This window comes from Antedon bifida, chromosome 3 (assembly GCF_963402885.1).
Source record: "Antedon bifida chromosome 3, ecAntBifi1.1, whole genome shotgun sequence".
NCBI lineage: Eukaryota > Metazoa > Echinodermata > Crinoidea > Comatulida > Antedonidae > Antedon > Antedon bifida.
The window spans coordinates 22,497,781-22,512,346 of record NC_136228.1 but is presented as its reverse complement, the minus strand read 5'-3'; the positions used below and the strand labels follow the sequence as shown (position 1 = coordinate 22,512,346).

Below are 14,566 nucleotides of genomic sequence, written 5' to 3'. Positions count from 1 at the left end.
TATTATTATTGGTGTTTTCCTTTGAGCACGGTCTTACTGAAAAACAACTTTTAGTTGAGTTAAGTATCCGTGATTAAATAAAGCATATTATTATTATTATTATTATTATTATTATTATTGTTGTATTTTTTGAAAAATAGTGAAACTTAACATCTTGCTTCACGTTACACCAATCATTCATTGCGAAGCTCCATTGAGCTTATTATTATTATTATTATTATTATTATTATTATTATTGTTGTATTTTTTGAAAAATAGTGAAACTTAACATCTTGCTTCACGTTACACCAATCATTCATTGCGAAGCTCCGGAAGATGGTTAATTACCTGTCGGTATAGTTCAATCAAGACATACTTATTATTTAACTTCATTCATTCTTATCTTTTTGTTTTAGTCATTGTTATAATCCGGATCAAATAACTTATTTTGTTACGTTGATTTAATTAAACCAGGTGCATCTGTTATTGTACCCCTTTTTAAAAATACCGCCAAGTACATGACTAATTCAAATCTTACAACAATCTTTTACTTTCTTACCCTATTGTCTTATACTATCCCCATTGTTAACCATTGTGTGAAATGATATTCTCTATTGTCTTATACTATCCCCATTGTTAACCATTGTTATAAAAACACCTGGCGGATATTACGTAATCAGGAAATTCACCAAGGTCATTTTCTGTCTGAAGTACCTTTCTTTCTACTCCTCATCTAACATTGGCATTCAACAACTCGTAAGCCAATTGGAGCAGGCACGCCAAGATTTGCGTGAAACCGAAACAAAACTGACTACTTTGCAAACACAATTCAATACCATGTTGATAGAATTCCAAACCCATATCACCAAATCGGAAGAAAGAGAAATTAAATATCAACAAGTTATAGAAAATTTGCAAAAACGAGAAACCGACATGGTTTCTACGTTTCAAGACAGTTTGCTTTCGATGGCCGATACTTTGCGGAATGAGATGCGCCAACAGCTGACAAAACGAAAGCGTCTTCCTCAATGCAATATTAAGAAAAAACAACGAATCCATTGACTTTAAACAAAAAAAAACAAAAAAAAACATTGTTGTTGTTTTTGTAGTAGTAGTTTATTTTGTATTAGTAATTTTTTATTGTACAAATCAATGCCGCAATTGTAGTAGTAGTAAATAGTAGTGATAATAAAAAAAATAAGAAAATAATAAGATAAGAAAAAAGAAATATTGTGTGTTTTTCTCTTTTCTCTCTTTCTATTTATAATTTATTGTATATACAAATCAATGCAATTTTTAACGTTGCGTCTACCTCAATATAATAGTAACAACGAATCCATTAAGAAAACTAAAAATTGTAGTGTATTAGTAATCAATTCAATGCCGCAATAAACATTGTAGTAATAGTAGTGATAATACAATTAAACGTTTGAAAGAAAAAAAAAATATTGTGTTTTTCTCTCTTCCAACGCGATGACGACGACGACAGAATGTTATGTGATTGTGAGAATGTTGATGAAGAAAGAAAGAGAGAGAGAGAGAGAGACATGGATTCGTTTGCTTAGACACCCATGGATATTGAATGTTGCATCATCAGCACTGTCTGTTATTGATTCTGTTTTTAATAGCATTGGTCGTACATTAGGCGAGATTATTAAAAATAAACAGCATTCTCCCATTTACAAACCAAACAGTAAACAAACACCTGTATAATAATAAACTATGATTCTTGAAGTCAAAACTATCGCTATTACTTTGTTGACAACCATATTCTGCATAACGTTGATACTCGTCTATGTGTCCCGTGGAAGAAATAGCGCATGGAACGAACGGGTTGTATGGCATCAGAGGACCGTATGGAGTTGAGAAAAAACAACGAATCCATTGACTTTAAAGAAAACCAAAAAACGTTGTTGTTGTTGTAATAGTATTTTTATTTTGTAGTTTGTACCCTATTGTTTTTTCAATCGAATGTTCTCGCCTTTCCAACATTGGAAACTCGTCACAACTGATATAATATAACGTCATCTTTCAGAATATCATGAATAAACATTTATATTTGCAATCATAGTTCAATCACAATCACTTTTATAAAGGCTTCGGCCTTAGATACAGCCAAACAAAAGGGACTTATCGCGTCCTCTGATTGGTCAATCACATGTGAGCGTGCGTAGAAAAATGGGTATATTTTAGTTTTATTATAGAAGTTCTGTGTGTAAATTAAAGTGTAATCTTTATTCGTATATTCATTGTTTAAGTGTGTAAAATCTTCAAAGGCTGTTTTCTAATTGTTGATAATCTATTGAATTCGGAAGTAATCTATTGAATTCGGAACATATGAATCTCTTGAGCAACGAAATAGCTAAATTGCCTCAACACACTCCACTGGGACAAAACACTTGATTTTCATGTTCCCACCTAAATATCTCGGCTATTATAAATCGGATTCTTTTGTTTGGATAGTAGCTCAAAATAAACTGTAGACAATACTGAACATTATGATATATGTTTGAAATTGTAAAGTGACAAAAAGTATGTGTCATTTTACATTTTAAAACTCACCATCCATTTCCCGCTGACAGTGTGAGGTCAATTTTTTACCTATTTTCTAAAGCACCACAGTGTTTTATCTGGAAATGTTCATACTATACTAGTTTATGTCATTTTAATTTCTTTGGTTAAAAAATGTAATCAATAATCGTGGAAATTAGTTGTAGTCATAATGGTTGACCCCCCCTATATAATGGACGATAACAAGACTTGGGTTGCATGAACTTGGTATGAACTTATAAGTAGATAAACAGCTCAATAGGTACATATTAAAAATCACTGTTTGGTTGCAAAATTTGCACCAAGAGATTCATATGTGCTTTGTTGAAATCGGGTCATATCTTCATTGCCTTTAAAGAAATTTAAAAAGCAAGTTACATATTTTTGGAAATCTTAAAGAATGGAGATTAATATTATAATAATAATAAAACAAAATTTAATATCAACACAAGGCTCCTTTCGTGGTTACACGACCCATTTAGAGGGTTAGGTTTGTATATTTGGGAAGTAATTTTTTATAATAGAAAATAATTAAGGTAATTGTAATTTGTCAACAGACACTGTGCTACATGACAGTGTACTTTCTAATTATACAAACCTAACCCTCTAAATAATCTCTCTCAACTATTTAAAAAAAAAATGCATGTTCTTGACAGACCTTGAACCGAGGGCTGTGTGCAACGTTAAAGTCACTAGACTAAACATTTCGGTTGGCAAAACATGTTTACACAAGATACTCTATATAGCACACTCTCTATACTATATGTACATCATTTATGCAGACAGAAACGTATACAACTTGCTATAGTTTTATAGAAAGATACCAACGAATCCATTGAGAAAACTTAAAATTGTAGTGTAAATTCAATGCAGCAATAAACATTGTAGTAATAGTAGTGATAATACAATTAAACGTTTGAAAGAAAAAAATATATATTGTGTTTTTCTCTCTTTCAACGTGATGACGACGACAGAATGTTATGACTATAAATGTGATTGAGAATGTTGAAGGAGGAGGGGAGAGAGAGAGAGAGAGAGAAAGAGAAAGACATGGATTCGTTTGTTTATACACGCATAAATATTGTATGTTGCATTGTCAGCACTATTTGTTTGCTATTGATTCTGTTATTAATAACATTGGTCGTACATTACGCGATAATATTAACAAAAAAAAAAAGGCACCTTCCATTTACAAACCAAACAGTAAACAAACACTTGTATAATAATAAACTATGATTCTAGAAGTCAAAACTATCACTATCACTTTGTTGACAATCGTATGCATAACGTTGCTACTTGTCTACGCGTCCCGTGGAAGAAATAGCGCATGCAACGAACGGTTGTGTGGCATCCGTGGACGAATGGAGTACGATGGTGTATCGAAATATTGCGATGGCGTCTCCGGAGCCGTGTGCAAACAATCGATTCCTAAAACAACAGTAAACTGCACGACGTGTGCAGCGCATAACGGCCGATGTGTATACTCTGACGCCGCAGACGGTGACTATTGCGTGTGTCCCAACGATCGTTTTGGATTTTCGTGTGAGTATCGGTACGTCGGTGGTGTATCGGCAGCGATGTTAGCGTACGTTCAGGCTTGTCTCTAAAAAAAAAAAAAAAAAAAACACCGCACACACGCACTACACTATGGGCATTAAACTGGCCTTGTTCGAATGCGCTTATCGATGGTTGCCCATTCAACCGTATTTCTACATATCTATCATACTTTTCATAACGTTCAGCCTCATCAGTTATGTCATCGTAGCGTCCAGAGCCATCGTCGGCAACGTATGTAAAGTATTGTCCGCTGTAACGAAACAAGTGGAGCGAATCATCATCAGTCAAGCCAAGAAGAAAAGTTTACGCGTGTACATGCATCAATTCCAGGCTCTGTGGCACACCATCGACGGATGCGAAGCTTTTCAAACTTGGTATCAAGTCGTACGTTACGGATTTCACAGAACGATGGGATCCGTTTTCTGTGACAAAATGCGATGGTTTTACTCGATAACGTTCACTCGTTATCTTGTCTATTATCCAATGAATCTACTCGTATGGCAACCGACGCACGGTGACTGCTCCGTCAGTTATCAGGACGATATCTGCTTTGCCTTTCATCTAAATCTAATCTTGGACGTGATTCGACGATATCTTATCATATCCGTCGTTGTTTTGTACAATACTTGGCCTCTCGTCTCTCATTATATGGCCACATTAAAACGCATCTTTAGAACTTTGCATCAAGAAATGTGCTATCAGTTACACAGACTTGATCCCGGCGGTCATTCTCTGACGCGCGGACGCTTTGCAAAACGAATCAAACATTTTTTTCACTTTGATTGATGAAATGAATGATCTTCGGCCAGAGCACTTTCAGCCACTTTGCGGTTATGCACGTGCATTCTGGCTCCAGCGCATATTGCGTAGACAGACGCGATCGCTACTAAAAACGCTGTACAACAGGTAATCAATTCTAGTGTACAATCACAGTCATCTTCGTGTACAGTACTGGAGCAGCCTAACGACATCCATCTGTCCCAGTCCAATAGTTTGGTGGCGTTTCTGATGAGTTCCAGTCGAACACACTCTACACGCTCGACGAGCGTAGATCTAGACACTGTCATCGAGCCATACAGTCGATTCAACACGACAGAGCCACCGACGATCGAGTTTAAACTCACGTTGTGTACCCGCAACGTTTCTTCAGACAACAGCGGTGATACGTGAACGAGTATGGGCGGTGGCGCTGAATCGATATTCATTACATCATCATCATCATCACCACCACCACCACCGTGTACACCGAGACGCTCCAATGTAACGTTGTACACGCGTCCGACTCCTGTGAGACGCAGCGCAGACGACGAACGCGACCAGTTGTTGCATTTAAACGAGAAGTCTTGCACGTGAACGTGATCACCGATCAGAAACGACGTGCAATCATTCGCTGTCACTATGATGCCTTTACCGCACAACGGTCGCACAGTCACGTTCGATACAAACACTTATCATAACTAATACTCTCGAGACTAGAAGAAATGCACGATGAAACGTTTAATGCGTCGTCTGGAATAACAACGTACGTATCGTGTGCATCGTTTCTATAATTCCTGTCTTTCAGGTAACCAACCTGCGACGTGCATAATGACTTGTTTGCAATAAACAGAAATAGAATCAGAATTATTTGTTTTTTATTCATTTGAACAATTCACACGATGCCGTTGATTCTACAATGGAAATTGCTAGAGATAACTCAATAAATTTTTTAGGTATGACTATCTCAAAAAACGATATATCTCTTGAAACCAAAGTAAATAAGAAATCCAATAATAAAGGCTTATTATTACATTATGATAGCCATGTGGATATCAAACATAAACGTAATCTAATTCACACAATGCTTAATAGGGCCTACAAATTGTCATCTACGCATGACATTTTCCTATCAGAGGTTGATAATGTAACAAAGATTTTTCAAAAGTTGAATTATCCTTTAGATCTTATTAGTAATATTGTTAAGGCTTTCAACCAATCCATTAATACTTGTGTGACTCCTAGTAATACTAATGAAGATATGCTAACTGATGAATCTCACCAGCCTATTAGGATTGTACTACCGTACAAGGATCAAACTTGTTGTAACACGGTTACTAAACAACTTAGTGCGAAGATTGAAAATGATATTTTACCAGTATTTACTAGTCGTAAGATAGGTGACACCTTAAAACCTAAAGAAATGAAACCCAGAACCATTAATTCACAATGCGTTGTGTACAAATTTCAATGTGGTTTATGTGATACAAACTATGTCGTTTACACTTGCCTTTACAAACGCATTAATGAACATAACAAAAGTATTATAGGCGATCACCTAAAACAACATGGCATAACTGGTGATATCTCAGAATACTTTAGAGTCTTATCTAAATGTAACAATAAGTTTGATTGCCTAATTAAGGAGATGTTGTGGATCAAAGAGATAAAACCTACACTCAATAAACAATCGGATTCCATCAATTGTTTATCTAACTCAGTAGGAGGAGCTAATTACTTAATTAGCCCTCAATTAGCATTTCCTGTCACCAACTTTGGTGCTTAGTGCACATAATTATTATTGTTTTGTATTCACTTGATCTTGAAAATGGTTCTATGATGGTACCGAAACGTCGATCTCTCTTTTTTGTCATTAAATTTTATATTGAAATTATATAGTAAACGTCTTTTAATTTTTATTCATTTCGTTTCTATAACAAATTTAAAGTCGTCAACTGCAGCCAGTTCGTCTACGCTAAAATTACAATTTATCAACACTAACGTCACATGCTCCTTGTCAAACACACTTGACAATCTTATCGGAGACACGTCCATACATTCGATACACACCGTCATCGGATTAGCGCTCGGCAGCATGTCATTATCAAACGTCAGTCTGTTGCACCTTACAAGTCGAACGTCTTTCAAACCCCCTTCTCCTCCTCCTCCTCCTCCTACTTTTGTCATCAACGTAGATAAAAAACTGTCGACGATCGGCACATCTATCAAAGTTAAACGTTGCAGAGATTGTATGCAGAGTACACGTTCAGCAAACGTTCTTCCCAACGTCGCATGCTGTCGTTCGCGCATTGCCGCGATCAAAATCTCGTCTGGATCGTGCTCGACTGCTTCACTCACAACACGTACAATAGACCGCAAATCCATTTTATGAGCCTCTACGTTGTTGTGCATACGTTGCAAAATCTGAGCAATACATTCGTGTCTTTGACTCGCGCAAGTGCATTCGTTACAATATTTCCTGTCAATACGTACTACAGTCACGACGCATTTCTGACACGAAGACACCTTGCAATTTGCGCACCTATACACTATTTTACATGTATCGCATGCTTTTACGCCGCAGTGTACACAATTCTGAAGCAAGAATCGAGTGCACTTTCGACAACGATCTGTTTTCTCATCACCGTATATCAAGTCGTTCCAAACTTTTGAAATATTCGACGTACACAGTCGGCGTGTCGGATCATCTTTTAGACCATCGCGTATACTCAGGCATACCTCTAACGGTACCTTGATCATTGTCATGTCGCGGACGCGTTGAAAACACGTTTATAACATCAACACAACGATATCATCATCATAACTTTTACGCACAAATTAAAAAAAAAAACAAAACAAATTAACGTTTCGATTCTTTATTATCATCATCTCAGAAACAAAAAATTATTGCTAGTACTACTGCACACATCATGTATAAACGAAATAAATTCATAAGATTTTTTTTTTTTCAAATCTCAACATCCCATAGAATGTTCAACAGTGCTTCACTGCAGTCTTTGAAATAATAACTCAAATGATCATGTTCTGCACTGGCCATTTTCATATCTAAGCACACGTCATAACAATCTCGGATGTCTTCGTAACTGTTTGCTGCCAACAATTTGTGTTTAAGCATACAAATGTCCGTTCTGATAGGGCTGTAGGCGCCGTCGTAAACTTCTCTCTCTACTGATACTGACTGAGCATTGTAACTGACGAGGGCATTCTGAATAAAGTTCATCAAGTCTCCCACGTACATTGACTGTCGAAGACTTATCACTTCTCCGAACGTTGATGCCTTGTTGTACTCTGGATACTGATACACGCCTAAACATATGTTGAGCAACGTGTCCAATTCGTAGCCTACCAAACCAAACATTTTTGTATCGTTCGGGAACATCGCTCGTGCTTCCTGCAACAGTCGCACACATCTCGACAACTTTGACAACGTGTTGCAATTGTTCAGCTTAGCGTGAAGATTGTTCACGTACACGTACAAATCTGACATTATCGGTAACGATTGAGTATACGGGTAGTTGTAGTCGATATTGCAGTACTTGAACGCAGTTGATAGCCAATTTCGTATATCTTCTTTACTCATTTTCTTTCGTTCATCAATTTTTCTATGAAACATATCTTCGAAATTATCATAGGATATTGGACGGAATAACTATCGATTATAACGTTCCTGTTCTTCATGATCGGGTCATAGTCGTCGAGTATACGCATGCTATCTTCACATCGCATTTCTAGTCTACGCGACGTCGGATTTATGTTCCACTGAAGCATTATACGCTCTTTTGCATCGCCGTACGTAAGTGCATGGTCTTCGATGTACCACGTTGAATCGTTGTTAAATCTGTAAGCAAATCTATGGTCATCATTCGACATCATCGTGAATGAAAATGAAAATATGGAATCGTAATCAGTTCCTTTTAACCATTAACAAGACACAAACACACACAGAGAGACACGCACAGCGCAATGATGACAAAGGCTCTCAACTTCAACACCGATTGGTTTATTGTAGGCAACGAGAATGCGACGGGTGGTGTTGGTGAAACACTACGAGATGAATTCAATAATACCGATTGGACGAGTTGGAAGGTGATGAAGAGGGACGATGAAGCAGCAGCAGCACCACGTCTACCCGTTCTACAACATTCAAAATCAAATAAACGAATACAGCTTAACAAAATGACGGTACAAGGCAGACGATTACTCCAACCGCACGTACATCCCAATCAATGGATATTAATAGATGTTGACACTTTGATATGTTACCACGATGAAGACAGAACGACGTTTCTCACTACACATCGTTTACCAGCAAGCGCGTACACGCAGCTGTCGTGTAACAATCCTGATCGGATACGCTTCGGTCATGCATCGATCGCGGCCCGGAAATGCTGGAAACAAAACACAAAGATTCCGTACGCGGCTATCCCGATTCGATACATGGATCGCGACACCACGTTCGATATACGCGATGCGAGTACACTCTTCTACAAGGTTCTCTTGACCGACAGTCCACAATACAAATCTCCAGAATCGTATTACAGAGCGTTGGTGCAACGCGATAAACAGCCACCGTGGACTGTCGAAGTCAGGCAATACATACTGAACATACCGCTTCCCCCTCCCGCACCAGATATCGAATACTTCGAAGCCATCATGCGCTCAGTTGATTTCAGAACGAGCGTTAGAAACAAACGATTACCGTTACAATCCGGTGAATCGGCCTCTTTTTTGCGCGCCGAACCCGTTGTAATAGATTAACACGGTGACAAGTTTGCTCTTCGACCGGCCGACGTCATGACGCCCACCGCATATCGTGAATTCTACTCACAAGTTGGATGGACTAACGCGCACGACTTTGAAAAATGTATACAGTCCGTCTACAGATTCATGCATTGTCCCGTTGTTAGAAGAAATCTGTCCAACGGAGAAGTTGAATTCACGATTCTCATTCCTCTGCCGCCGCCTTCTCCTCGTCCTCCCTCTGTGTCATGATGAGTACATGAACGTATTTCGCGCACGAAACGACACAGCACAGAGACGATGAAAGAGTACACTGTTTGTTCGTTGATCACAACATGTTTCGCTACGTCTATTGTAATCGACGTACTGTTACAGACAAACGTTCATCCGATAATCGATTGGCACGCCATCTTTCTACCCGTTTGCCTCTACGCCATATTCGTACACGCTGCATCGACAACAAAACTCATATCGGCGTTTCGATTGAGCATGTGCGCGGCTGCAAACTCGTTTCTGTCCAATATGAAATTCCTGATCGGACCGTGCGGTGTATCCTATCGAGATCCGATGCAAGAGTGCGGTGCTCACGGAACTGATGCACGTTGTCAACGCGCCTTGACGGACGCTCTTCGATGGCAAGCCGATCAACGACGTTGTCCCATGGTAGAGTTGGGAACAGCTGCCGGTTCCATTTACTACACTGTACAAATGTTGCTTGTCTATCTGCCCACCGCACATTAGATCTGTGAGGGAAAAAAGTCATGCGCCCTCTATCGGTTGCTACCTTCAATATCCTGCTCAGCGAAGCGTGCATAGTAACCGGAAGTGATGTCTTTTTCAAAACATTATTTCCGTAATCTTTAATCAACGAATGAGAAGCCTTCAAATTGTTTTTCTCATGAATAATTCATATTTACTTGAAGATAAGGCATGGAAGAACCATGTGACGATCTCTTTTAAACGAAACGGCCATTTTAAGGCAGTCTAGTAAGCCATCGATTTCGAGGGTAAGTTTTTAGATATTTAACAGTTTTTGAGGATCGTTTTTTTGTGTAATTTTGCACGCATATAAAATCAAAACCTAACTTTTTAAGAAGGAAATACAAACAAATATAATAACTGTATACTATTTATATTTGTTAGAAAAAAAATCACGCTGGTGTTATTTTTCTTTTTTTTTTAAATGAAGCTGAAAATTGGTATATAATCCACGTGGTTAGTATTTCGGCCTAGCACTCTATATCACATGTCTAGGCCTAAACATAGGGCAAATCCAGCAGCAATGTAAACACGGAGTTCAAGATCAATAAAGAGACTTTGTATAAATATTAACATAATGTTATTATTGTAATTTGTATGCAATAATAATAAAAACATGTTATAGATAGGCCTTTAGTCATCAACCATATTATTACAATTATAGCCTACTAAGATAATAGGCCTACAGGCCTAGCCTAGTTAGACAATTATGTAGTATGTATATTATTAATACAGTATAGACATAATAAAGGTTACTGTTTTGATCTGAGATTTTCAATAATTCTAGCCTACTATTTTATTAAATTTCAGCTGCTTTCGGCTTTTTGGGTGTTCGACCTCCTTGATTATTTCAGGGACTGTGGACATGGTATGCGCCTTCATAATAGACGTCGTTCTTGAATTTTCATTGCGCATACCCCAAAATGACCGTTTCCGTCTGTTTATTGAGGCATGTATGGACTCTCCTCCCTGCTCTCCTAGCAGTCCTAACCCAACTCCCCACTTCTTAATTGATGGCAGCACATGGTCCTCAAGTAAATGGAGCTTAGGTGATATTCTCTCATTATATTGGCGAAAGTCGTCCATAAAAGCCATTATTTTTTCATCTGTATAAATATAAACGCAAATAATTTTAAATATTGATTACTTTTGTTCTTGTTCCAAAATTTTACAACTTGTAAAGAAATCTTGTTTATACATCTATAGTGGTTTGAAATAAAGAAAAATCATACCAATTGATTGGATGTCATCGGTTGTTAACACCCGGCAGTGGTTGATGCTGTTGTGTACTGCTGAATATTTAGACAGTAAGTTTATGTATTTCACTTCAATCTCTGCTGCCTTCGCCATTATCAGTTGTCCCTTCCTAATTGAAAAGAGATCTGCCTCTATACTGACCACTCTAGAAATGTTCTTGCATAGATCATCTATGACGTAAGACTTTTATAAAAAAAAAATTATAATACAGTATTGTAATAGTAGTAGTAATGTAAATAAGGATCATGTATATAAAGAGGCCTACTACTATTATATGATTATTATTATTATTGTACGATTAGCGTACGCAATGTCTACCCAAGACGAATAGCGTAACGGATGATGTATGATGATGACTACTATTATGTATTAGAATTAGAATACATAATTCTACATACAGTTAATGTGCATACCTTTAGTGCCTTGTGCACATGATTGCCATTAAAAGATTTCCCATGAAATGGCTGTCGTTTGATACCATGATACTGGAGTGTCTGGTCCATAGATGCTACTATTGGACCAGTCCCAAACCTCAGTTGTACGTCCATTTGCCTTTCCTATAGAAAAATAATTATGCAGGTAATTATGTTTGTTTTCATAGGTACAGAATAACCATGTGATAGAACAAAATGGACATTTTGAGGTTCTAAGGCATCGATTTTTAGGGTAAGTTGTTATAGATGGGCTAAACACTTCATTAACAAGTAAATACAAACAATATAATTATGAATGAAATATTGACGTACTGTTTCTGTCAACTCATCTTGAAGCTTTACTAGTTCATGCAATTGTTTAGACATTTTTGCCTTAGCATCCCCACTTTGATTTTTTAAATACAGTAAAGGGATATCGTCTTCTATTTTCTCAATTTGTAGTAAAAGTTGATCTTTTTCTCTTGCCAATTCTGGAATTTAAAAAAAAATTAATTTATTTTTATTTATTTATTGAATTTTCTGCCATATACAAAGAAGACAAAACAAATATAAAAGGCAAGGAAAGACGATAAATAAAAACGAAAGGAGAGAATAAATAAATTATACCTTCTTGCTTCATAGCCACTGCCTTCACTAACTTATCAAACTTTGATTTTGCTTGATCATCATCATCATCTTCTGTATGATTTTTTCTTTCCATCAATATAGCAACATCCATTTCGTGGCATTCGCTTTCCAACATCTCGTACAGCTTTTTGAATACCCCTAAAGAGATGTGGAGGGTAGGGACGGACACCTGTAAAGATAATTATAAAAAAAATACTTACGACATTTAAGATTATTTACTTGGTATTTAGAGTACAAGATGAAGATTACTTACTTGCTCAATTTCAATATCAATCATAGGCTCCCGTATTACACTAAGTGATACATTCTTGGACATTTCTTTTTTCCCTCCATGGTCCTCAAATGCTTTTAAGTTTTCAGCCAATGACCTCAGTGTCCAACACTCTCCATTAATAGACTTTGTTTGCTGTTCCTCTTTGGATTTTTTACAAAACAGGCAACAATACCGGCCTAAAACAAATATAATTTACTGTTAATATTATTTCACATTCTATTTTTTTTGGTTAGAAAAATATGTATTGTTTTTTTATATTATGTTTTTTTACTACTTACAGTTTGGTCCATTGATTCCGTAGATTTTGGTTAGAAAATCATAGTCACCGAAGCAAAACATTCGCAGATTATACCCTCTGTGAAAGAAAAAAAATAATCCACATTTATAGATAAAGATAAGTGTATTTGTTACTCTGTTGTAATACATAGAATTTTATCCATGATAAATGAAACAACATAGCTACCTCCACTGTAGACCATTCAGTCCCATAACTTGCTCCGTCACTCTTGGTAATGTTTGCGACAAGTTATAGACGCTGTCCTTCGCATGGAACATCAATACTACAACCACATTTCTGACTGCATTCGGATCAGCAACACTTACAATTTGTATTTCTGCCTTAAAACTCTCACCACCATGATCTCCGCCAAACTTCAGCCATATCTCATTGCCGTTGTATATTTTAAGTTTATTTTGCCTGTAAAATATAATAACATTGTTATTCTTTTTTGACAGGAACATACAAAATGTGTGTACAGAATTGAGAAGATAAAATTATAAACTTACTGGCGGTACTCGTCAAGGTAATTAAAAACCAAAGCCTTTATATCTGGTATGTGAACCACAGCTACCTCTTTCAAACTGAGACCTTCGTGCCGACTAGAATTAAACAACAGTAGCTCATTTTTTGATTCTAACTCGCACAGCAGTTCCTTCTGGCGTTCTCTCATCCTCTTCTCTGAAGGTATTAGTCCTGGAACATACCTGGAAGTATAATAATATACTGTATATTTAATCTATATTTGATTAAAGTACAACCCCTATTAAGGAGACACCTTCAGGACCCAACAAATTGTCAGAAAAGAGGGCTTCTATTGTATATGAATAATTGTTTTATTCATATAAATACAGTAGGTATTACTTAATATAATTTTACCTTCTTATCTTTAACAGTTGATTCCATACAACATTTGAGTCGGTCATCATTGCCAGGGCACATTCAATTCACCAGGGAAAAAAAGTAGTGAGCCCTCTATCGGCAGCGAATCGTTTTTGCACACGAGACAGCGTGAATAATTACCCGGAAGCAACTTTGTTTTTAAAAATAAATATTAAGTTTTTGCAAATTGGCCAATTGGAACTTTTGGTTTTATTTACTAATGAATAATTCATGAAAACCTTTGACACAGCATCTACGAACCACGTGATATTGTTTTTTTATCGACAAAGCCATTATATCTGTGTCAAACAAGGGTGAATGACACCGATGTTTTTTAAACAATTTTAGGGTATTCGAATGTTAAAATTTCGTCTAATTTGTTGAGGCTGTAATAAAACAACCTAACTTTTTGAGAAGGTGGGTTTTATATTTTCTGGATATTTAATTTTTCAA

The 14,566-nt window shown here is 36.8% G+C and overlaps 1 protein-coding gene across 1 annotated transcript; it reads right to left on the bottom strand.

Annotated features, from left to right (window-relative positions):
* Positions 1 to 11,145: 11,145 nt before the first annotated feature.
* Positions 11,146 to 14,157, bottom strand: LOC144838289 (uncharacterized). The gene is made up of 10 exons (XM_078693630.1): positions 14,111 to 14,157; positions 13,741 to 13,938; positions 13,418 to 13,651; positions 13,233 to 13,309; positions 12,934 to 13,130; positions 12,660 to 12,849; positions 12,366 to 12,523; positions 12,033 to 12,176; positions 11,595 to 11,802; positions 11,146 to 11,468 (listed from the first exon to the last, which is right to left on the bottom strand). The coding sequence occupies exons 1-10, from the start codon at positions 14,155 to 14,157 to the stop codon at positions 11,146 to 11,148; spliced, it is 1,776 nt and encodes a 591-aa protein (XP_078549756.1).
* Between the last annotated feature and the right edge of the window lie 409 nt (positions 14,158 to 14,566).

Excerpts from the sequence above, each read along its gene's own strand:
- LOC144838289 (XM_078693630.1), bottom strand. The coding sequence starts at position 14,157 with ATGACCGACTCAAATGTTGTATGGAATCAACTGTTAAAGATAAGAAG. Across the intron at positions 13,939-14,110 it reads CAACTGTTAAAGATAAGAAG|GTATGTTCCAGGACTAATAC; the intron begins GTAAAATTATAT and ends TTATACTTCCAG. Across the intron at positions 12,177-12,365 it reads AAGATGAGTTGACAGAAACA|GAAAGGCAAATGGACGTACA; the intron begins GTACGTCAATAT and ends ATTTTTCTATAG.